Source organism: Gymnoscopelus microlampas (genome assembly GCF_963454915.1).
Source record: "Gymnoscopelus microlampas genome assembly, chromosome: 15".
NCBI lineage: Eukaryota > Metazoa > Chordata > Actinopteri > Myctophiformes > Myctophidae > Gymnoscopelus > Gymnoscopelus microlampas.
In genome coordinates this window covers 14,997,346-15,020,677 of record NC_139952.1, presented here as the reverse complement: position 1 = coordinate 15,020,677, position 23,332 = coordinate 14,997,346, and the positions used below count along the sequence as shown (strand labels likewise).

Genomic DNA, 23,332 nt, shown 5'->3' with positions numbered 1-23,332 from the left:
CTCATTACTACACAGTCCACTCTCTTTTTGTTACAGTGAATGTGTCGTACTCTTGCTAACATATCAAATGTCAGTACAAGACAAATGTCTAACAAGATAAACTGGACATTGTTGAACTATGACCATTTGCCAGTGAAATGTGATTGGACACTGAATCCCAGTGGGAAGACAGGCGGTGCTGTCTGCATCTGTTTGCTCTGTTTTGGACAGATCTACGTAATGGGGGTATAATTAGAAAGCTGGCTCACCATACAATGCAAAGCTGCAGACAAAGAACATCTCTGCTTCTGTACACATGGCCCCTACAATCACTAATATGATTTACTTTGCAGCCTCAGGAGCACTAGAATGTAATTTATGGCTTCCCAACATCACCATACATTCTCTTTGTCGTAATTCTCAGTTTCTGCATGGTATATTTTCCTGGTAACATCTTGACCAGTGAGCACCATGAGTTCTGCCTTGCAGAATACAATAGTGTTGGTAATAGGGAACATCCTATTGAATAACTTCCTCTCTATGTTCCTGGAAGGTCAGCGTTTGCATAGTAATTTCATGGTTCTACGATATGGAAACTACCATGGTTCAGCCAGGTGAGCATGTACTGTGTGAGCGATTTCTTTTACGTTTTGGGCCCATTCCACATTACTCAAAGTGGTATGGGTAGTATCAGTGGGGTTTGGCAGCTTACATTAGTAGACATTGAGGAGAGAGCTAAGTGGACAATGCTACCTAATTTTATATTGGTTCTCTGCCAAATGTCACAGAAAATACTAATATACAGCACAATGAATAGCACTGAATGTGAATCTATACTGACACTAACCCTCACATGCCAAGCAAATTTATAATCTTGCCTGAATTATGTTTTCAACCTTCTGCTTGTTTAGATCCTACACAGTGATTTCAGGCAGCTATCATCATTACTCGTCATTCACATGGTGGCCATTTTGCTCTTATTCCGTGAACAGGGAGGGATTGGGGGGCTATGACGTAAGAGCAAAACCTCCTGCGAAGTACTCGTCTTGTATAAAGTCATTTGTGTGCAAGCACCTAATCCACCCACTAATCATCAAGGTACAGTGTCTGAATACCATTGCACCGTGACACTCAAAGCATAACAAAAAAAAACTTTGAGTGAGAAGGATCTAAATAATTCAGTTGAATTTCCTCCTAGAGGCCAGTACTTTTGGTTTCACTTTTACTGCAATACACAAGGTAAGGGATTGTCTATTCTCATTCTCTTTCTTTTTCCAACACCTTAGACTTGAATGCCTGAAAGAATTTGATAGCATACCTACTTTTTGTTTAAACAAAGTCTAAAGGTTGCCTTTCATCATGTTTTAAATCTGAGTGTTAAAAGCTTGTTGGTGAATTTGGCTTCATAAACCCTGCATTCGATCACAAAGTAGGCCTATGTCTAACGCAACAGAAGCAGGATCTGTGTAACTAAAGACTACCACAGGGCATAGACTCAAATTTGTAGGAAGAAGAAAATAGGTCAGAGACCGAGGGTATTGCTTTAAGCTGTGACTTCTATGCTTGTGAGAGTATGTCTTGAAAATATCCTTTCAATAAGAAAACTGTTAAATCAATGACACAGACAATCCTATAAATTACTTTGTTAATTTACTGTGAATTGTTGATGCTTTTCTTTACACATTGTAACAACAATAAGTAGGCTCAAATGTGATCTAAACACCTTTGCCTTTAACTTTTACCATAATGTATGATTTGATTGATCAGAATTATTTCGATTTTGCATCTGGGTTGTCATCATCGGTTATCTAAGAAAATAGGAGTGAATAGGATCTAATCCTGTTTTGCAACAACTCAAAAGAGGAAACTACAGTTTCACCATTGTCAACTGGAGCGGTATGGGGGACTGAGCTGCATCTCATTTGGGTCTGTCCTTGAAATGGCTTTTAGATAACAACAGATGAGCTGTCGTGATAGGCCTTGAGGACTTGTTTTTCAGTATGGATGTTATGTTCTGCAGAACAACCCAACATATGTGAGCTCAACTAAGTTATGAAAATGTTTAGGAAAGGTGTTTTACTTTGTATACATTATTTATACTGTCTAGAGTAGACTGTAGACAAATTAGTTTATATAGAGCCATGCCTCAAGGTATCCTGATGCCTATGCAAATGTTATGATATGTTATTACTATCACTCTGAATACTGCAGTCACTCTGGCTCTGGTACAGACTGCAATGCTGTTTTGAATAATGTAAACACAGGTGTCTTTACACTGCTGACATGCGCAATCGTGACAGCAGCGACTAAAGATGGCATTCAACAACACTATATTAATCCCCCTCTTATTATTTCATGGGCTGGGCACTGGGGTCATATGCCAACATAATGATGCACAGCCCTATGACAAGATAAACGGCACGTGTCTAAGTAATACTGTAGTTATAGGAACTTCACTGCTGCGGCTTGACACGAAATAGTAACAATAGATGATGACATTATCTAGTACTTCAACTAACTATATGCATTTCACAGCAGCAAAAGCAACTATGAGAAACAGTGGTGGCAATGTGAAACCACTGCAGATTGATTCCTACCATACTCCATGTGAAAAGAATGAATACTGGTATTTTTAACCATTTTTTAACCATACTGAAGCAGAGATATAATGCAAAGTAATGGCCAAATAGTTCTACACATAGTTCCACAGGCCTAAAGCTTCCTGACAGGTGTGTGTGCTTCATCACCCGCCTATCAGACACAGGCAGATGGGACAGACAGTGTTATGCGGATCAGATAAAAATAGTGTGCTATAAATGAATACGAAGCTTCAGGCTGTGTTGAAAAAAGTTCCATGCATTTGTGTGGAATTCCAACAACAAGGGTGTAACAACATGTTAATTGATAGTTTGGGGGTTTTACAAAGTCCTATAAAGGAAATGCAAATGTTGCAACGGCTAGTTTCTGCATTTTAATCTAATCTTAATGTCCTTCAGGTCAGATGAGAAAGGGGGGTGGATGAATGGCACTGAAGTGGTATCTAGTCAAAGCAAAGACACACTCCTACTGCACTCAGGCACTGTTCGATAGTTGCCCACTGATCCTAATAGTTAGCATGGGTTAAATGCACAGGGCAAATTCCAGGTATGTGCAATATTGTCAATTATTTGTACAAGCTTTTGTTTTATTGGATCTTGTTTACTTGATACGCTTATTTGTTTTAGCGCTTGCTCATTTGATTTTCCAATGTTTCTCATGTGTTTAAGAAAGTAGGTAGCTTATATATTGCAATTTTACCGTAGCACTAGGTATACTCTTAGTTGCTTGTTTTAGACGAGAATGCACTAAAGACTTCTGGTGATTATTAGCTTTCTTGCCTACCTATGTTGACCTAGGTATGCACTTATTGTAAGTCACTTTGAAAAGGCCTCTGCTAAATGACTGTAATGTAATGTAATGTAGACCTACTCCAACCAATAACATTTAAATCCCTGATTGGTCAGTGGCCACAGGGGAGATATTGCTCAACCACTACTTATCAACCAGTATGGGCCCCCCTACCCCAGACCAGGCACAGGGACTGAGAGACCACCCCAACCACACTGCAGTGCAGACAGATGTTCAAGTTATTGTATTACTCTATGGTACAGATTGGTCAAAATGACGTTGTAGTAACTTTCGGATAGCAGCTTTAAAATATATCAAGAACCTGTGTCCAAGGATTGATTTACTGCAGTTTAGAGATTACTTGAAAGGTGGGCGTCATTCAGACTGGCTGCAGCAGCAGAGCGTGGCTGTGTTGCTGCTTGTAGGAGAGCTGGTGAAATTTGACCCCTGCTGCTGCAGCTATACGCTCTGCCTCACGGTCACACGGCGTCCAGGGTTGCCATGTCCGCTTATTATAAGCGACTTTGGGCTTGTTTTAAAGTAGCTTGTAAATGTGGTGGTTGCGGTTTTTTGGTATTCTTTCTACATTGTAGTTGCTTATTTGGGCTTGTTTCCTAAATGTCGTTTAAACCAGAAGTTCTCAAACATTTTCATGGCAAGGACCCCCGTTGTACCCCCCCCCATTCAAGATTTGTGTTGTTAAAATGTTGAATGTTCCAAAATTACTTTTTTCCCCTCAAGATTTTTTGTTGTTGTTTAAAATAACAGATCTGCAAGCTTACGATGCGACGCATTGTGAGCTTGTAGATCTGCTATTTTCAAAAAGCCATACCCTAGTCGCTTCTTATGGGCGTGTTTTCCTAGACCTCTCTCGCAACATCTGGCAACCCTGCACAGCGTCTCGCGCGACTCCTCCTAATTAGATCGATTGGTAGCAGCAGCGTTAGCGAATGGTCGTTATCACATTTTTAACAAACATTACCTTCACCCTCCGACACGGTGTAAACATGTATACTAGGCGTGATATTTTTTATTGAGTCACAGTGACATCAATGCAGGTACCGAGCGGTGAACCGAACGGAATTGGACCGTCCAGGCTCTGGTAAATAAGAGGACATTGCATTCCGTGCGTTTGTTTTCCGTGTTGCTATGCTAGCTGCTAGCTTAGCCGCGCGTCGCAAGCTAGCAGCTGCAGGTATCGAGCTAGCTAACGGGATATTGTCAGCGTTGCCATGTCCGCCTATTATAAGCGACTTTGGGCTTGTTTTTCTCTTAAGGTGCTTGTAAATATTGGTAGTTCCGGTTGTTTGGCTTGTTTCTAAATTGTACTTGCTTATTTGGGCTTGTTTCCAATGTTTCTTTTTAATCATTTGTATTATGGCTGAAACTGATGGTTCTAAAAAATGTTCATGTCAAGGACCGGTTTTATTTATTTATGAATAGCTGTGATCCAGTCGCTTCTTTTGGGCTTGTTTTCATAGACCTGGTTGCTTGTTTTTAATCTCATAATCTGGCAACATGGATATTGTTCTTTCAGATCAAACCAGGAAGGAAGGAGGCAGCCTAGCTTCACTTTAAGCCTCGTCTTAACCACCGACTGACGGGGAGAAAATACCACGGCCAGTCTGGTGGAACCAGTCGAACGGTATGTAGTTGTAGTTAGTGATCACTAGCCAATTGATGTGTCCATCCCCCCATTCTTTTTTCTTTTTTTAAAATGACGCATAAACGCAAGCACAACAAGTGTGTCTCAAGTAGGTGCGTTGAACTACTTGGTGTTAAAGCTATCCTTAGCTTTGGCGTAGCCATGGATCAAGACTAGTATAGATGTATTTTATCTTATACATTTGCATATCTATGATCCGAAAGTAAAAGTCAGACTCGATAAAATACATCTATGATAGTCTTGATCCAAGGCTAGCTTTGGTGCCAGCTTAAATGATACCATAAGTTTTACTTTAAGAAATAAATAAAATGTAAGGCTTCTATCCAACTCGTCATGTCGTGTGGGTGGCAGCTGTTCAATATTGGGTACCCATGCATTAATTAACAACATGGTTGCGCCAGCCATCAAAACAAATTGTGTAAATAATGAGTGTCTTGTGTGTTCTCTGCCTCTCTGCCTTCCCCCACTCTATCTGACGCACGCACTCACTCACTCACTCACACTCTCTCTATCTATCTCTCTCTCTGGGGGGGCGAGGGTGATATCAAGGGTAAATAATACCCTTAAGCAAAATTAATGAGCTAATAGACTGGATGGCCATGATACGGTAACTGTATATCATTCCAGGCAGTCACCGATACAATATAATAACACTAAATACATTATTATTATTAAACAAGGATCTGTACCACAACCTCAGCAACAAATGCTGCCTTTTGCCTTCAGTACAGTCAGCTAGGGTCTGGGTTGATACTGGTAAGAGTCTCATGAACAACAAATACAATGCGTCTCCCTTTGATTGGACCCCAGTCCACATTGGCAAACAGCTCACATACTGGCTTGTTTTCAAAGTAAACAAACGGATACAGTTACTAGATGAGTCCACATCCACGATGGGCCTGATAACCCAGATGAACATTGCATACCCATACTCACCTGCCACAAAGGACCATAAAGTCAGATATTTTGTGTTTGTGGTTGTCTTCCTGCATACTGCATGCTTTGCTTTTCTGGAACCAACCACACATGCTTGTATCTCATGTTCCTATCTCGATTAAGACTTCGCTAGAATTAGGCACAGAAACCACATCCTCTGTAAGACTAATGAAAAGGGTGCTATATTATACTAGGTCAGTTGAAATCTTGCAATTGAGAGAGGCCCCTGATTAAAGACTGGACTTGTCCAGTTGTGTTTGGCTATGCCATTGTGGCTGTACACTGAATGCTTACGGTGAATTGGTGGATTCATAGATAGACCTTAATTGATCCCGCAGCACAGCAGAATAGATGCAGAGTAAGAAGAGAATAGACCATAGGAGCTGCTGGGATTTTTGGCTTAAATGTCCTGCCTGTGAGACCAACCTGCAACCCTAAGCCATTCTAGTGGAATAATCTGGTGAAATATTAATACTTTGTCCTATTTCCTTTTGTTAAATGTCAAATGTCAATGTCTGTTCCTGGTGGAACATTCAGGTAGTGCTGTCAGAACGAATTTCGGTATGAAAAGAATGCTAAAAATTGCCTTTCGAATGTAGTTTTATTTTATATATATATTTGTTTATTTTCCTGACCTACCACCAATGCGAAAACAAATGCTTTTATCACGTCACGCATTATCAACAATAAAGTTTGAGTGCATGCATTGCACACAAAGTTAAGAACTTATGGTCGCTGCCACACCACCCAATGTGTCTGTGTTGTGCACGCTCGACCGCGTGCGTGTCTGGTCACGCTGAGACACGCCACGTTGATTCTAGCCTTGCGTAGCCAGACTATATCACTGCATGGATGAGTCTGGTGCTTCTATGAGGAAGTTTTTTTTCTAAGGGGGCGGAATCAAAACAATGGCTCAGTCTGGACGCAATTGGTTAGACCTACTACCAATTACAGTCTCCCATATTATATACTGGGCCCTGATTGCTCACCCCAGACTAAATAGCTAAGGGCAAATTTTTTTTGCACTGGCAGTTTCGTCTGGTCCCAGGCTACGTTGATTCAGCGCAGAGGCAGGCAAGACTCCTCCCTTCCTTAAAGTTTCCCCACTTGAAAGTTACGTTTAAAGGGATATTTCACTTTTAAAAAACGTAGGTCATTTTATCGTCTACTCAGGTTTTTGTGAGCCCCACGGACAGTTTTTAAGTTGCTTGATTCAGTATTTAGACATTTGATATTCATTTTATCAGACACACCCCCTTCCTATACAAACCCATTGTAACTTCAAACTCCATTTTAACCATGTTAGATTAATCGGAAACACCCGTCCTTGGTTCTAGGGACTGATATTGTCTTTCTAATAGACGAGGAGACCGTATTTTTATATATTTTTATACAAAAGATAAAATAAATGAAAAGTAATCGAAAAAACACGGCCCCCTCGCGTATTAGGAGGGCAGAATGAGTCACGAGAACCAAGGACAGGGTGTTTTTGATGAATCTAACATGTTACAATGGGTTTGATAAAATGACTATCAAATATCTAAATACTGAATCAAGCAACTTCAAAACTGTCTGGGGGGCTCGCAAAAGCCTGAGTAGACAAAAAAATGACCCAAAATTGGTTTGAAAGTGAAATATCCCTTTAAGAAACTTTAATAATTATGACAACAGCGACGGTTTTTATGTAACATTATCCGTCTGTAATGTAGAGGAGCTCTTCTCTGCTTCTCTCTGTCACACAGCCGTCCCACTCAACAAGCAGTTGAGCTGCAGCTCCGCCTCAGCCGATCTGCAAGCCCACAACGCGTCGCTGATGCAACGTTGTGTAGGCTTGTAGGTCAGCTGTGTTCCCTGCGCGACACCGTTGTACACTGAAGCAAAATCACGCACTAGGCAGGAACGCACAGATATTATATATGTGTGGAATTAGATTAAAGCCATAGCCTTTAACTAATATAGTGGGTTTCACTATTTTGTTTAGCCTGGTATTATAGCATTTGTATGTGCACGTATTTGTTTATTATTGTACAACTATACATTATTTGATTTAATTATAAACAATATTATTATAAAAAATACACAGACATGGCACACTAATTAGTAATTACCATTCAGTACATGTTTGTGAACACTGCACAGCCTCGATAATGAGGGGACCGGTAAGCATGCAAATATGCATGCAGACTTTTAGTGCCTTTATGCATGTCTAATAATTAAGCTAGCTCTTGACGGATGCATTTATTGTGCACCACTCCCTCTTCATTGCTGACTTTTTGCTGACGTGACTTACAGAGCAACACATTTCATTGCAAACAAAGGTGCTCTTTGAGGTCAAGGCATTCACAGTTATGTTAACAAAAGTTTAAAATTCTTTATTAGAGCATGGCTGCCACTGTGAGTACTTGATTCCACCCTGACAAATGCTTCTCACTTCTGATATGTGTAGGTGTCAGCCATGTTCTTTTTGACTAGTAGTTGGTCAGAAAGCTTATTGTTGGTATCAGCCTGTTAGACCTGAAGCCTGGTGCCTCCATATACTCTTTGCAGTCCCCATCCCTGCATTGCATGTCAAACATACTGTAACATATGCTCCTTAGTGCTGTCCCCTAGTCGATGCGTTTTTTTTGGGGGGGGGGGGGGGTACATGCGCGGTAAACTAGCACGAGAAGCACACGTTGCAAGAAGTGGAGAAGGAGTGGTTATATCGCAGGTGAAAACGAAAGTGAAAACAACAAGTTTGGAAGCATTTCGATTATGAAGGACACAGACCCTAAAAAAAAGTCCAGCGTTTACTCTTTAAAGCAGCTAGCACTTGTTGCATGCACGCACCCCCCCTTGTAAACCTTATAAAACGACTCCGTCGACTCTGCATTAAACCCGCGACTCTGAGCCGACTCAATAAATCCTAAGTCGGGGACAGCCCTAATGCTCCTATTCCGGGGCTATTTCCTATGTCTAGTTTAGTGATTGTGATTGAAAGTTGTTAAAATTTAATTTTGACTGGTGGTGCCCAACTTAAGTCAAATATTCCTGAAAACAAGGTTAGGTGTGGTTGCAGCATAGCACTGCCACACTATTTCATATTATCAAACATTGTATCCCCTTCTGAGATTTGGTCGGAATCAGTCAGATATACAGATGTATGCAGTAGCATTTGTTTCTCATTTGACCAGCATGGTTTTACACTTTCAATGCATGGGCATTGCGTCACCTGTCATGTATAGTTTTTGTTGGAAATATATTTAGGCTAATCCTACCAGGCAGCGTGTGACTGAAAAGAAACTTTCCATATTTTTTTCTTTACCAATTATTTTAATGATGAGTTCTTTGTCAAATTATGTTACACATTTTCTCAGTAATGTGAGACTACCTCTCAGATTCACTAGGGAGCAATTTGTTTGGTACACACCAAAATTCACTTCAACTTATGGTTTGTTTACTTTGCTATAATATTTCCCAGAATGATGTTTTGTTACCAGTGAAATGGAACACATAGGCCATTTGAGCTCTGACCCATTGACACTCCTGACCCCATTTGTGCCATTTCTTTTCCACTGTCAGTATTTGCTCATGGGTCTCCCGGGGTCAACTGAAGAGTTACCTGGCTCATATAGTCGTAATGCGTTTTCCCCCAAATCTTTGCTTAATGGAATACCGGTAATGCTGTCTGTTGGTTACTGTTTAAATGCATTCCTAAATATGGATGGTAGGTTTGACCCCCTGACTACCCAGTGGATTCCATTGTCTTGGTCTGCAACTTTGTACCTACCTGCTCTGCATTTATGGTATTGATTCAAGTCAAGACCTTTTCATACTATGTTGAATGTGTTCTCCCATGCAACACACTTTAGCTAAAGTAGCACAAAACCCATCTAACCCTTGCTCATTTTACTAGGATTGGATGGCTTAGGGTTGAGGACAGGGTACAGCAACTTACAACGGGCCTGGTCTTCAAGATACACCACAACATTGGTATCCCCCTGTATTTGTCAAACTACTTCCAAAACGTTAATGAAGTCCACGATCATAACACCAGAGGCAGCTCCACGAATCATGTTCAACCCAGATTTGGCTCAACAAAGGGAATGAACTCGTTCTCATGCTATTCAACAAAAATGTAGAATGCCCTACCAAAAGGAGTAAAGGAATGTAAAACCCTACTCACTTTCAAAACTGCCCTAAAGATACAGCCTCAGGAGGCTGCAATTTGAAAATGGCCCCTGTCTAAGTCTTAACCTACCCCCCCAACCCCCCCTCCCCGTTTTTTTTTCTTCTCTTGTACATATTTTTCACTCTTCATACCAGTAACCTGTAAGCTGATTCTATGACGTTCTGTATAGTAGTGTGTATATCTGTCTGTCTCTTATATGTCATCATGATTTGTGTGCATGGGGATCTCATTTTAAACAAGCTCAGTGCTTAATGAGTCTTCCAGTTTAGTAGACTTGTATTGTGAATTTGTACTTCCATGTACTGTTGTTCTCATGTCTTACTAAATAAAGTACATCAATCAATCAATCATGGAGACTTTGCTGAAGTACCCATTTAGGAATTAATCTGGTGGTCTTATCAAAAGTGGGTGAAGTGCAGCTCTAGAATACGTGTAATTTTCTTGTATCACCAACTTAACAAGCAACCGAGATGCTGAGATTTAAGGAGTTAAAGAGTCAAAATACACATGTTATTCTAAAATGTTTATGCGTAGCTGATGGTGTCCACTTTAGGACTCTTGTAGCTATCCTTGAGGAGTCTGGTTGTTTCTTCTAGATTGGTACTAGATTGTGTCTGCCTGAAGTGGACCATGCCAGCTTTCATTGCTCTCTAGCAGAATGCAGGTTGTGTCTGTAGCCTGAAAGCTGCTCACTGTCTGTTTTTGCTACCTACTGTATTGCTCTTACAGCTGTCTCTTAAGATGTGTTAAAGATGATGTATTGCTCATGCATTGTTTAAATGGTGAGCTTCTGTGTGTTGCTGCTAATATTATCCTTGCTTAAGTTTCGATCCTGTTCCTCTCTTTGTCAAGGTCATAATGTGCATTGGGACTGTTGGTGTCAGGGTTAAAAGCAGAGCATGAGTCTTGATGACAGCAGACAAGGTGTTAGGCAATTTCACCAGGCACGAGCTGTCAGAAAGCAGATCTAGATCTGCAAGGCTGTTAGCACTTTAGGATGATGTGGTTTTCTTTTGCTCACTCCGGAAGCATTTAGTGAGTTAGTGTACAAAAAACAGCCGTTAATGTAACTTGTTAAGTAACTCAAGTAACAGCCACCTCTTCCTTGTTTCATTGACAGGATAATTGTTTTAGACAACCGTCACAGCAGAGATGTCAAAGGCCCCGAATTCTCCACCTAGGTCCCGCTCTAGATCAAGGTCTCGCTCCAGATCAAGGTCTTATTCACGATCTCGATCCAGAACCCGTTCCCGATCAAGATCCAGAAAACATCGCTACAGGTAATGTGTCAGCTTGTCATATTATAGTTCCAAGTCTATACATCTACAGTCTTTCATTGCAGTTTAATTTTCAAGTTGTTCATCCAATTCCCGTTCACAAATATAGAGTATCAGTCAATACCTGCCTGGGCTGTGTCTCAGGACCAAATCCACTGAGAAATAAAAGGCTCCCATTTCAGTTCTGCATTTACCCATTACATCCATTTGCTCCATCATGACAGACATGCCAACATGGTACATACTTGAATGGTCTCAAAGCACAGTCCTCCCATGTTTGCCAGACTTAACATTAAACAGTCTCTCAAGTCTGTTTATTTGAACTAGAGACCTGCAGTATATGTTGTTCCATCTGAAAACTGAGGGCAATGAACAAATGTTGGGCAAATATTTCCCCAATGAAATACAATGATTGAGAGAGTTAAACAATCATACATTTCAACTATGGGAATAAAAAAAAAAAAAAACTCCCTATAGAAATTATAACTAAACACAAGCATCACTTAAGCAGAAGGTTTTTATTTGTATGTGTGTTTTCTACCCTGAGTCTCTTATTCTATTGAGCAGTCACCAGACATACAGAACAATGATAGGAGTAGTCACTTCCAACAGGAGGATAGGTTCACATTCCTGTTCTTCTACAATGTAGAATCTTCATTAACATGTTCAACAGCTTTTGGGAGTCTGTTCCTGAGTGTATTCACAGTTGAGAGATCAATTTGCCTCTGTCTTTCATTATGGGAAAATCCTGGCAATCAGCACTTGAAACTAAGGACCTCTGATCATGTGTATTTTTTCCTACTTAAAGCTACATTATGTTTAGGTAACTTTGTTTGTGTGAATACATTTGTATTTTCACCTAACTGTATGGTGGAGTATGGTAATACAATATAATTAAGACAATTGGGTGGTTTGGTCTCCCAGCTCTTCTATTGAGAAATTTAGAAACTGTTCTCACTGGTAGTATCACTACCATTGAATTATTCTCAGTTGATAGTGATTTGCTAGTTGCTACCTGCACAAAGTTTACAATGGACAATATTCTTTGTATATTTGACTGACACAAATTCAAAATAATGGCAATAAGTGTTGAAAATATGCCTTCTTCTCCCTCATGGTCTGCCATCCTCGATCTTTTTGACCCACGGACCCTCTCTTTCCCAACCATTCTGGGGAACACAATATAGCAACCTACATGTACATGTTGCATGTATGGTTAAAAATAATAGTTGTACAAGCTAACACTGCGTCATATCGCAAGTTTGCAAGGTGTTGATAGCTTGTAGATCTGCTCTTTTTTCCGCATATGACAACCTCCTATGGCGCTGGTTGAATGGGCTCCTCTACGCAGCTGGATGGACACCGCAGCTCATAGACCAATAATGCTGAGAAGAGAGTGCTTATCTCGGTCAAAAACAAATCCTGTTCATTGTGTCGCAGTAGCGACAACATTACTTGGATTAATAACTGTAATATTACTGTTTTGGCAACTGTAATACATTGCACTACTCTTTACTGGGGGAAACGAATAATATTACAGTAATATATTACTTATTAGCCCAACTCTATTGTTAAAAATACAAATTTATTTCAACACGCATGCCTTTTTGTGGTTCCACTCAGGTCTTGACCTCTTTAAACTATATAAACATTTTTTTGGAATGATTAGAGGGTGATTTGAGACCATTGCCAAACCTAGTCAATGATTTATCACAAGTAAAAGCAAATTACTTGGTTACTAGTGACCATGTTAAATCTCCCTCATACCCTCTTTATTTAGTCTCAGTCTCAAAGGACTGCTGTACATAGTGTTCTGTTGTGTGGCCTTTGGTACTGCTTCCATTCAACACACAAGGAGGCAGTGTATGGGAACGTTGATAGAGTGATAGTCTTGCCATTCAATTCCAATGAAACGCGTCAAGGGGTAAGCTGAGAGACATGGTCTTATTACTGATCCACCAGGTATCGGTTGACATTAATAATTTACACAACTTAAACAAATCTATCTATGCTTGTTCCAATTTGCCTGATACTTTATGTTTTGCTTGAGTTCAAAGTTTACTGCAGGCTTTGTCAATGATCATTGCTGTTAATGGACTCACCATCAAGTTTATACACAGCTGTTAACTTGTTTATTACTGAATTAGTGTGAAAGTACAAATGTATTCTCTGCAGTTTTTTAATTTATGTTTAGGATTTTATTTTACACTTATAGTCTAACCATTTTTAATGGTCTAAACTTGTACCCCTTGTCAGTCAAACGCTGTATTTGTGCTAAATGTAACAGCTAGTGGTCTTAAATGTATGAATTAGTGTTTGTTGGTTTGGGTCTTTGTGTGACAGTGTATGGATTTTAGAGTGTTAAAATAACAGCTCCTTTTTGTCACAAGTCAGGTTGATGGATGAATGGCACCATGCATATCCATACAGGGGCAGGTTGAGGGCTCTTCCCTCAGTGGCGTTTCAGTGTAGTGTAGTGTCTGACGTTATATTGCCCCCTTTTGGCCAGAACAACAGTTGCCCACTAGAAGGTTACACCACATGCTTCATCTAGTACAATGGCAAATGTTTTTTGTTCTTTCTCTTCCTCTCATCCAGCTCTAGGTCTCGTTCCCGCTCCAGATCATACTCTCCGTCCCACAGAGACAGAAACTACCCCACCAGGGACTACCGAGACCAGAACAACCGAGGAAACTTCAGGGGTTACAACCGCGGTTACCGCAGGCCTTTCGTCTACCGAGGTAGACCCAGGGGCTATTATCCACGTGGCCGCTACCAGAGCAGGGGAGGTAGCAGCAGCTATGGCTACAGATCCAACAACTGGCAGGGTGGCAACTATCATGACCAGGACCATCACTCACACAGCCCAAGGAGGGGCCGCTCACGCACCCCCCCCAGGAAGCGTTCAGGCAGCCGGAGCCGTTCCCGCTACTCTGACCGCTCGTCCTCCGGCCGGTCCCGGCGGTCCAGGCACTCAAGCTACTCCTCTCGGTCTCGGTCCCGGTCATTATCCCCGCGCCATCGCAGCAGCAAGGGGAAGCCCGGACCCAAGGACACTAAGGAAAGGCCTCCACAAGAGCAGATGGATAGGACGGACCAGGCGGCAGACGGGAGTGTGATCGAGAAGGTATCCGGAGGTAAATGGCTTGACTATGACACCAGCCCCAGACAAACCAGCCCTAAAACTGGCTCCACTGCTGGAGCCAAGGCGGAGAGTTCTGCTGCAGCTGACGGTAAAGGACCAGCGAGTGGTGGCCCAATGTGGAGAACCGTTGGCAGTAACCCTGCTCCTGTGCCTGTCGCCGATGTAAAAAGCCCTACAAAGTCCCCTACAAAGACCGGGCAGACAGCCACCTTCAGCGGGTTCGGATTCTTCTCAAAAGAAGATGTCAAGTCCGGAGATAAGAGCGCAATTTCCTCTGCATTCAAAAAGTATGTTTGTTTCTTTACTATCACAGTTAAGTTTCAATGATGATGATTTTATTTTCCTCCTTTGCAAATTGTGTCCACACGGTGTTTGACATATAATTATTCTTTCAAATGTGTTCAGTCTGTGCCAAGCCACAAAGATCCTCAGAAGAATACAGGTTAAAATGGATGACATAGGACTCCTCTTTTTATGTGTGAATAACAAATTGGGAAAAGTAGCCGGCTGTTGTCCTCTTCTATGCATTGAAAGGAGATTATATGAATCCCTCTTATTTAGGAGCTGGTGGTTAAGTAAGTATTTATTATTGGAATATGGGTCCTGGTCAGTAATGTTTGCGTCAGAGATGGGCATTCCATTGTCACTATTTCTCACAGATTGATCCCATAATTCGGACTACATAATTACCGACCAATTAACCAAGCACAATGGTCTTATTAGAACACCCCTATCAAACAATGAGTTTTCACTAGGGTACAAGATTACATTTTATAGTCAATTAGTAGGCTAGGCTATAAGTCCATTATAGTCTAGTAAAAGCTTTCAAAATGTTTTTATTCATCATTACATCTCATCTAAATTTACATGCCCATCTCTGATTTGTTTAGAAATTTGCCTTTAATTGTCTAATTTTTGTTCTGTAATTTTAGTGTCTAACCCATATTCAAAAACAACAAATATTCAAGTGTTTTAAAAAATAAGATGTGTAATAAATAGTCAGTGCCATTGTCTCTCAGGTTCTTGGCAGAGTCTAAAAATAAAAAGCCAGATGAGGAGAACGTCCGCGATAAGGAGCAGGGGACAGCGGACAGGGAAGTGGAGAAAGGCAACAGCAAGGCAGGAGGCCTCTTCAACGCCACCGCTGCTGCGGCCTATGAAGGAGACTCCAAGGAAGAGAAAGGCACGCCTTTCTTTGATGCCGGTGAAGAAGAGTTCCTTAAGTCCCACGGGCTGAAGGGCAGGGAGCCTGAAGAGGAGGGTGAGATCAAGTCCAAGACCACCAAAACGCTCACCGAAAGGGACATTTATGGGAAATGGGATGACGAACCTGCTTATCCAACCTCCTACCCGTCTCGTAAGGAGAAGAGCCGCAGCAGAGAGGTCGAGGAGGGAGAGGAGGACATTGAACAGTTGGAGGAGGAGCTGTACCGCAGCCGCAAGCACAGCTCCAAGAAAGAAGAGAAGGCTAAGAAGAAGGAGAAGAAAGAGAAGAGAGAAGAGAAGTCCAGGCGGAGTCCGTCCCCTGCTGCCCCACCTCCCAGAGGCTCCAACAGCAAGGAGAAGGACAGGCCCTTGTTCCCCGTGGCCATGGCGCCAAGAGATGAGTCCCCCACTCCGCGCTTTTCTGGGAAGAGAGAAGACTTTGATCCCAAACTTGGCTCCTTAGATGAAATGCCCAGGTACATGTGTAGTGCATATAGTGTACACCTCAATGAGGTATGCAATATGAGTTTATGCTTCAAGACATTTTCTATTCTAACAGCCAGTTTGGCCAGTAACCAGCTTTTTTAACCACAGGTGGTTGTGTTCTATTGTTAATATCTTGGTTGGCTTTTAAACCAGTGAATGGTTAGTGAGTTGGCTGCAAGAAGGCATAAAAAAGTCAAACTACAAGCAAAGGCATTTTCAGGTAATTAGTATTTTGTTATTTATTTGTAATTTTTTTTACATGTTTTATTTTGTTATTGACTCTTTCAGCTCTTCTGGAACTGTGCCTAAAGAGCGCCGTGCGCCGGCCAACCCCACTAAGAAAGATCAGGAGTTCCGCTCCATTTTCCAGCACATTCAATCTACACAGATCCGCCGCAGCCCTTCGGAGCTGTTTGCACAGCACATAGTCGCCATTGTGCATTACATCAAAGGTACAGCATGGTCTGCATCGGGTTTGTCCACATTTCACAAGATTCTCAAGATACACGAGAAAACGCAGACTGACTCGTTGGCTAATCTGTCAGTTAAATGTAACAGTGGTGATAAATGATTTGAGTCTATCAAATCATTGTGAGGTAACTTCACTTGTGTTATAATACAAATACGTTTAAGCTGGTGTTTGCTCAATGACGTTATCCTGTTTTTCTTTCCAGCACAACACTTCCGCTCCTCAGACATGTCTTTAAGTGAGCGGTTTGCCATTTACCAAAGAAAGGCTGAAGAGGTAGAAAAGATGAAGCAAAGGAAGAGCCCAGAAATCCACAGGTAAGGTTATCAGTCTCTTGAAACCTCACACCAGAAATTGTCAGTGAAATTACTTGTGTGTCCGCCTGGGACTGGAAGCGTGGCGACCAAAACACAATTTACTTATGTAGGCCTACTTATACCTTCTACTCCTGCCTCACAAATGACTGCATGCTGCATATGTTTTGTTTCAGAATAAAAAAAAAAAGGGTTATATGACTAGGGTAAAGTGAACGTGTCCTCCCCAATGCTACTGCTCCCTCCAAGTTCAACACAAAGTAGTGTTGCTATTGGTTGATGGTGCAAATTCAAAACCTATGTTAAACCTCACCAACGTTATTGAAGTAATTGCTAACGATATCTATTAATTCACGAAACTTGTGTGTCTGTCCCGGGTCTCCGGTGCCACCCGACCGAACGGCCTAAACTTGGCGCGTGTCCCATGTGACCCGGGGGTGTGCAGAGCGGAAATTCGATTGGACCAACTGTTTGCGAGAAGCGAAAGACCACAACTATATGCAGCACCGGCCTCCTTGATTGACTAACTCGACCTGTCAGCTTCACTGATTGGCTGAGTATTGCGTCATGTTTGTACCGCTTCGCGAACATAAGTGGCAGCGTGTGAGAAAATGTGAGAGATGTCCAACATGTCAGACAACAACATTAGGCAAAGGAGTATTAGCCTGGCATGGTCAGACTAATATCACTACGTAGATATTAGTCTGGAATCTCTGTGTGGAACCTGCATTTCCAAGGGGCAAATAAAAAAATGCCTCTGGTGACAAACCCAGCCCATATTTGCATACTGGGCCATGATTGGTCCCTCACAACTTCACAGGGAGAGAAATCCAATCTCTATTGAGAGGGGCCAGACCTAATCTGCCACGGGCATTTTCTTTTTGGAACCAGGCTAAAGGAGTATTGCCTGATACTGCGATACGTGGCATGCATTTGTTTTAGGTCTTGTGTAACTGCTACTAAAGTGCTTACATTATAGACTGCTACTATGGATTATCTGTGGTTTTGCGGTCGCATGAGAATCATGATGGGAAACATTTTACAATATGGTCTTGAATATGTGTAGACCTTTAATCTTACCTGGCTTTCTTTCTGCCTCTTCTCTTTAAGGAGAATCGATGTCTCCCCCAGTGCCTTTAAGAGGCACACTCAGCTGTTTGAGGATATGGAGGAGGCCAGCTACAAGGTGACCAGAATTTTTGACATTTCAAATATTTGGAAAGAAAACAAACCTATTTGTGCCGATCTGAAGCAGCAGTATTCAGCTTTGTGCTTTTCTTTCAAAGGATGCATAAATCTATATCAGAAAGAGCCCAATTGTGTATTGTAAATACCAAGCAAGTCCCCCACAGCCTATGAGATATGGTTATTGATTATGTACGAACCCAAGCAAAGGCTAAAAGGAGGTGAATTAAGATCCTGAGTCCAAGCCTCTCAAGGGATCCTAATCAGTGCCATTACCTTGTAAGTATTTCTTCCTCAAAAATAAAGCAAAAAAGTACTGTGAAATTTGCTAACTTGCAATTAATTTAAGAGCGCTTTAAAATACTGCATGCCACTTGTTCCCACGACTAATGTTACTATGTAAAATGTAAAAAACGTGGTTGTATGTGTTTGTGTGTTTGTATACCAACAGCATTTTTTTTTACTGCTGTTCTTAATTGTGGAGAGATTTTGATTGTATTATTACCAGTAGAGGGCAGTAAAGCACTATAGATATTTTAAACATTTTTCCATCGGAATGATGCATCTATTTTGGGGGGGTTGCTTCTCATATTTGCCTACTGTTTACCACTCGTACTCTTTTGCCATTTGTTTATCAATAATGCAGTTAACAATGAGATAGTTAACTCGGGGCATATTGATGTATCTCCACAGGATCCGAGTAAAAAACTCAAAGGTGATGTGATGGACCTGCGTCTGGACATTGAGAGACGGAAGAGGTTCTCTGGGAAGGAGCGCGACTACAAGCGGGAGGGGGCCGGGAGCCCCTCAGGCTCCCGAGGACCGAGCAGAGAGAGGTCCTCTGAGAAATCTGCCAAGCACCACAAGAAATCGAAGTAGGTTTCTTCCCTGGTTCCACGGTATTTGGCTGTATCAACCCCTGAAATGTATTCTTCACTTTAGTGTGTTCCATATAGACGCCGCTACACCCTCATGAAATGTAAGTTTTACTTCAAACATAGTCATGTAATGATTGCAGTTCCTGATGTGAACTTTTCTCCACACTTGCAGGAAGGGTAAGAAGAAGCGGGAACGCTCGCCCTCGTCATCCTCCTCTTCGTCCTCTCCCTCCCCTTATCCTCCTTCCTACAGGGGTAAAGAGTACATGGGAGAGGGAGCGGAGCACGAGGAGGAGGGCTACGGTCAAGTGCGCTATCCCCCACGAGACTACCCCGGGCCCATGGACAGGCCTCCCCGCGATTATGAGGGTCACAACATGGACAGGGGTAGAGGACGCGGATATGTAAGTTCTCCTCTCGCCTCGTTCACCTCCTCTTCTAGCATTGTATTGTTGCTAGGAGACCTGTGAAAACCCTTGTCAACATCCTGTTTGCCGTTTACGTCACAAGTAGATTATTATTAATGATAATTATATAAATTATGAAGAATATAGAATATTTTATAGACATTTTTTGTAAGGCTAGGCTCTGATGGTATGTCTTTGCCCAGGCCAACGGGTACAAGCGAGAAGTTCACAAGGGTTGGATCATTCATTATAGTGGTGTTATTTACAGCATGAAAACATCAATATGCATTTCACCAGGGATTATCGTGTCATTTTGCTGTAATTCTCTGTTTCTAATGACATCACTGTAGACTGCATGTCTCATTGTATTACACTTCTCTATTCTTAATGACACCACTTTAGACTGTGCTTCTCTGCTTTGTTCCTTCCTTCTAATGATAAGGAACATAATGTGGATGATGATGATGGTGGTGGTGGTACTCTTTCATACATATCCCATGTACTACCTGATTTTGTAAAGGTAAAGTAACAGACATCAGTGAGTGAAATCGTACTAATGTAAAGTAATGGGTAGTGTTCTGCTAGTGTAGCACCTGATGGTTGTCTAACGTGTTCTTTTTGTCCCATAACTTATTTTTATGGACAACAGCTGAAATGTTTTTCTTTATCCGTTGAACGTTAATTTGAGCTTCATGTCACACCTTCTGAATGGATGACACAAATGAGTGGCAGTCAAGTTGTACTAGTTCACTTACAGAGAGATTGAACTTGTGTCTCGTTTTGATTTCAGTACCCCAGAGTGAGGGGAAGGGGCTGGAGCAGAGGCAATTACCCAGGCAACAACAACAACAACAACAGCAGCAATGGCAACCCTCCCAATAGCAATGCCCCAGTGCGCCCTCCAGAGGAGGAGTGGGACCCTGAATACACTCCCAAGAGCAGAAAGTATTACTTTGTGAGTACCCTACCCTAAATTAGTATTTGTTTTACAATCGTGGAGATGCATTATGCCTTGGCTTTAGGAAGAAAATATGGTTTACCTTAATGACATTCTAAAACGGGTTTATCATACATAAGACATAATGTGGTAATTAAAAGTAGGAACAATTTGCAGTTGTGTTGCTATTGACCATTAATGCCACATGAGGGAGTTAAAATGGATGAAAGTTGATGGGAGTCAGGAGGTCCAACCTTGCTCCAGCCATGGTCCCATTTCTGCCTCTATGGCTGCACAGTATTAAAGTTATAGTTAAGTTGCGCATGGGGAAATTCGCTGTCTGCAGTTGACCCATCCTAACTATTGGAAGCAGTGGGCAGCCGCTGAGCAGTGCCCATGGAACGGTTCCAAGGCCAGTGCTGTGGTCAAAGGCACTACTAGTAGGATGTTTTTGGTGTGGGAGGAAACCACCATAAACACTGGGAGAACATGCAAACTGCACACAGAAAGGCCCCAGTTGGGTTCAAACACAGGACTTCTTGCTCTTGTGCAACAGTACTAACCAATGAGCCTCCTTCAGTGACAGTGGCAATCAGGAAACGAGTAAAATGTAGGTGTGTTGTGTCACTGAGCACAACCATAGGAAACCAAAGGGATGACAACACTGCTATGTTAATTTAGAGTGACCGCTGTGTTTTACGGTCTATGTAGCACCCTACCGATTGAATGATGTTGTACACTGAACTGGCCATCGTTCGTCTTTTTGAGAACACGACCTCTTGAAGATGGAAAATCATCCTGGGTCTTGTTCTAATCTCTATTCTAGTAGTTATTACCATCATCATCATCATCATCATCATCATCATCATCACTTAAACCATGGGCCTCATTTTTAATGCCGCTGACTTGCAACAAAACAGCAACTGCATTTGGTAAAAACAATTGTCATAAAATAACAAGGAAGCACCTACGGGATTGTCCCTTGAAGACTTTGCAACAACTTACTAAGTCTTTCACACATCCCTGTCAATTTGACTACTTCTTCCTCTGACTGACTTCCCCCTCTCTCTCCAGCACGATGACCGGGACGGTGAGAAAACCTGGGTGGACAACCGTGGGCGCGGCCGGGGGGCCTTCCCGGCCCGACGGGGGCGCTTTGTCTATCGCAAAGGGGGAAGTAGTCCCAAGTGGACCCACGACATGTTCCAGGGAAGTGAAGAAGGGGAGCTGGGAGATGACAGCATGGAGATGGATCATAAGGAGGGAAAGACGGGGGTAGATGTCTCTAATTCACAGCAGTAGAGATAATTGACTCTCATTACTGTCGTCTTTGCGTCACCAAAAGGTGACAGTGACCCTCTGTCACAATGTCAATGGTGGTAATTGTTTTTTTTCCCCCACTTGTTTTGTCTTTTCTCATCCAGCTAAGTTTTGATTTAATTGATAAAAGTTAAAACTAAAAAGGTGCAAGCCACCTCACAGTGAAGAGTGAAGGAAGAAATGTGACGATGACTTGAATGATATTTGAATGATCTTTTTTACGTTAGTTGGTCTTTATTTCTGGGTGTTTTTAATGTAAAGGTGCATTTAGTTTGTCTTGCTTTGCAGTTAATTGGCATTGAGCCAGTCGCATCCTCTTGTGGGTGAACGTATTGAGGCAGCCAAGCTTCAAAGATGGCTCAGATTTCTCTGAAAACACGACAAACCGCAAATGCATTTGTGCCTTAGAAATGATCGTTATAGAGATATGTGTAATTGTAAAGTCTTTCTTTTTTATACTGCTTTTTACTTGCAGTTCTGGAGAAAAGCATGCAATATGTTTTTTTTTTATGTTGGTTGGCTCTGGGTCGTGTGCAGGGTGAGAGGGCAGTTATTAATCTTCACTGTGTCAAACATTAGCATCATACCTCGCTCCACGGGACCAATCAATTGCCGGTATGGGGCTCATATAACAGCCCTTTATCCATTCTCACCTGTAGAAGTTTGCATTCGTCACACCCCTCGTCTATTGACACATATCATTTATTTTCGAACCATTAGCATGAAGCACCAATACAACTTTATTTCTCTGTAGGAGATATAAAGGTTGTATTATAAGAGTGTGGTGCAGTATCCATTGATAATAGATGTTTTATGTTTTAAAGAAAAATAACTAACTGTAAAAAGAAAATGGAAAAGAAGTATAACAAATATAATTTGGCTTGCTTTGATTTAGAGCTGATACAAAAATGTGGGTTTGAACCTGTCATTAGTTTAGCTACTGTAACTGGCTACCTGTATTTACATCTAAGGGGGAGGATCATTGCAAACGGATAAGTACAGATATGGCTTGGGTTAGGAAAAGTGATTTATTCCCCCCCCCCTGTTTTTACTAGGAAATTAAAAGGCAGAAATTACGGTTATCTTCTAAAACAGCAGCTCAGTTACATATAATAATAATAATAATAATTGAATTTAGGACATGAAAAGTGAAGACAATGTCTAAATTTGTGTCTAAAGTTTTTTATCAAATGTACAATGAAACAATTTAAGTATATTTGACGGGAGTTGACAAAAAAAGTGTAACCGGTTTTGTGACTCTCAGTGCTGCTGTGCTTCCTTCCTGAGGCTATATGTACTCTACTCTATGTACTTCCCGAGGCTGTATTTAGGACCTTCTGTTGTATTCAAACCTGCAACTTTCTTTTTTTTACTGTTCCTCGAGAGCCTTGTATTACTACTTTTAATTTTCAATAAATCTTTCCTTTGATCCAGTTCAGTTGTTTGACACTCGTATTTCTTTACAAAAATGTACTGTTACGTTAACATTTGTAAAAGAATTAATAAAAAATAGGCTCTTTTTGCAAGAGTTAAGTAATGCCAAAGAGCGTGCAATCTCAGAGTCTATAA

At 41.5% G+C, this 23,332-nt stretch overlaps 1 protein-coding gene across 4 annotated transcripts; it reads left to right on the top strand.

The window, feature by feature from the left end:
- Positions 1-1,037: 1,037 nt before the first annotated feature.
- On the top strand, positions 1,038-23,197 carry thrap3b (thyroid hormone receptor associated protein 3b). Of its 4 annotated transcripts, none has more exons than XM_084080056.1 (13): positions 1,038-1,218; positions 4,904-5,011; positions 11,260-11,419; positions 14,015-14,848; positions 15,581-16,243; positions 16,542-16,705; positions 16,928-17,039; positions 18,147-18,222; positions 18,915-19,096; positions 19,272-19,503; positions 19,949-20,026; positions 20,297-20,461; positions 21,518-23,197. In XM_084080056.1, the coding sequence occupies exons 3-13, from the start codon at positions 11,292-11,294 to the stop codon at positions 21,743-21,745; spliced, it is 2,862 nt and encodes a 953-aa protein (XP_083936182.1). In that variant the 5' UTR covers positions 1,038-1,218; positions 4,904-5,011; positions 11,260-11,291; the 3' UTR covers positions 21,746-23,197. The 4 variants fall into 4 exon arrangements, with proteins under 4 accessions (XP_083936182.1, XP_083936181.1, XP_083936183.1 ...); XM_084080055.1 differs by lacking the exon at positions 1,038-1,218 and adding an exon at positions 4,273-4,468; XM_084080057.1 differs by lacking the exons at positions 1,038-1,218; positions 19,949-20,026 and adding an exon at positions 4,273-4,468.
- Positions 23,198-23,332: the final 135 nt, after the last annotated feature.

What these genes read in the sequence shown, in the direction of transcription:
- thrap3b (XM_084080056.1), top strand. Translation starts at nt 11,292, where the DNA reads ATGTCAAAGGCCCCGAATTCTCCACCTAGGTCCCGCTCTAGATCAAGG. An exon ending in TCCTTAGATGAAATGCCCAG is followed by an intron (nt 16,244 to 16,541) that starts GTACATGTGTAG and finishes TGACTCTTTCAG; the next exon opens with CTCTTCTGGAACTGTGCCTA. An exon ending in GGGGTAGAGGACGCGGATAT is followed by an intron (nt 19,504 to 19,948) that starts GTAAGTTCTCCT and finishes TCTAATGATAAG; the next exon opens with GAACATAATGTGGATGATGA.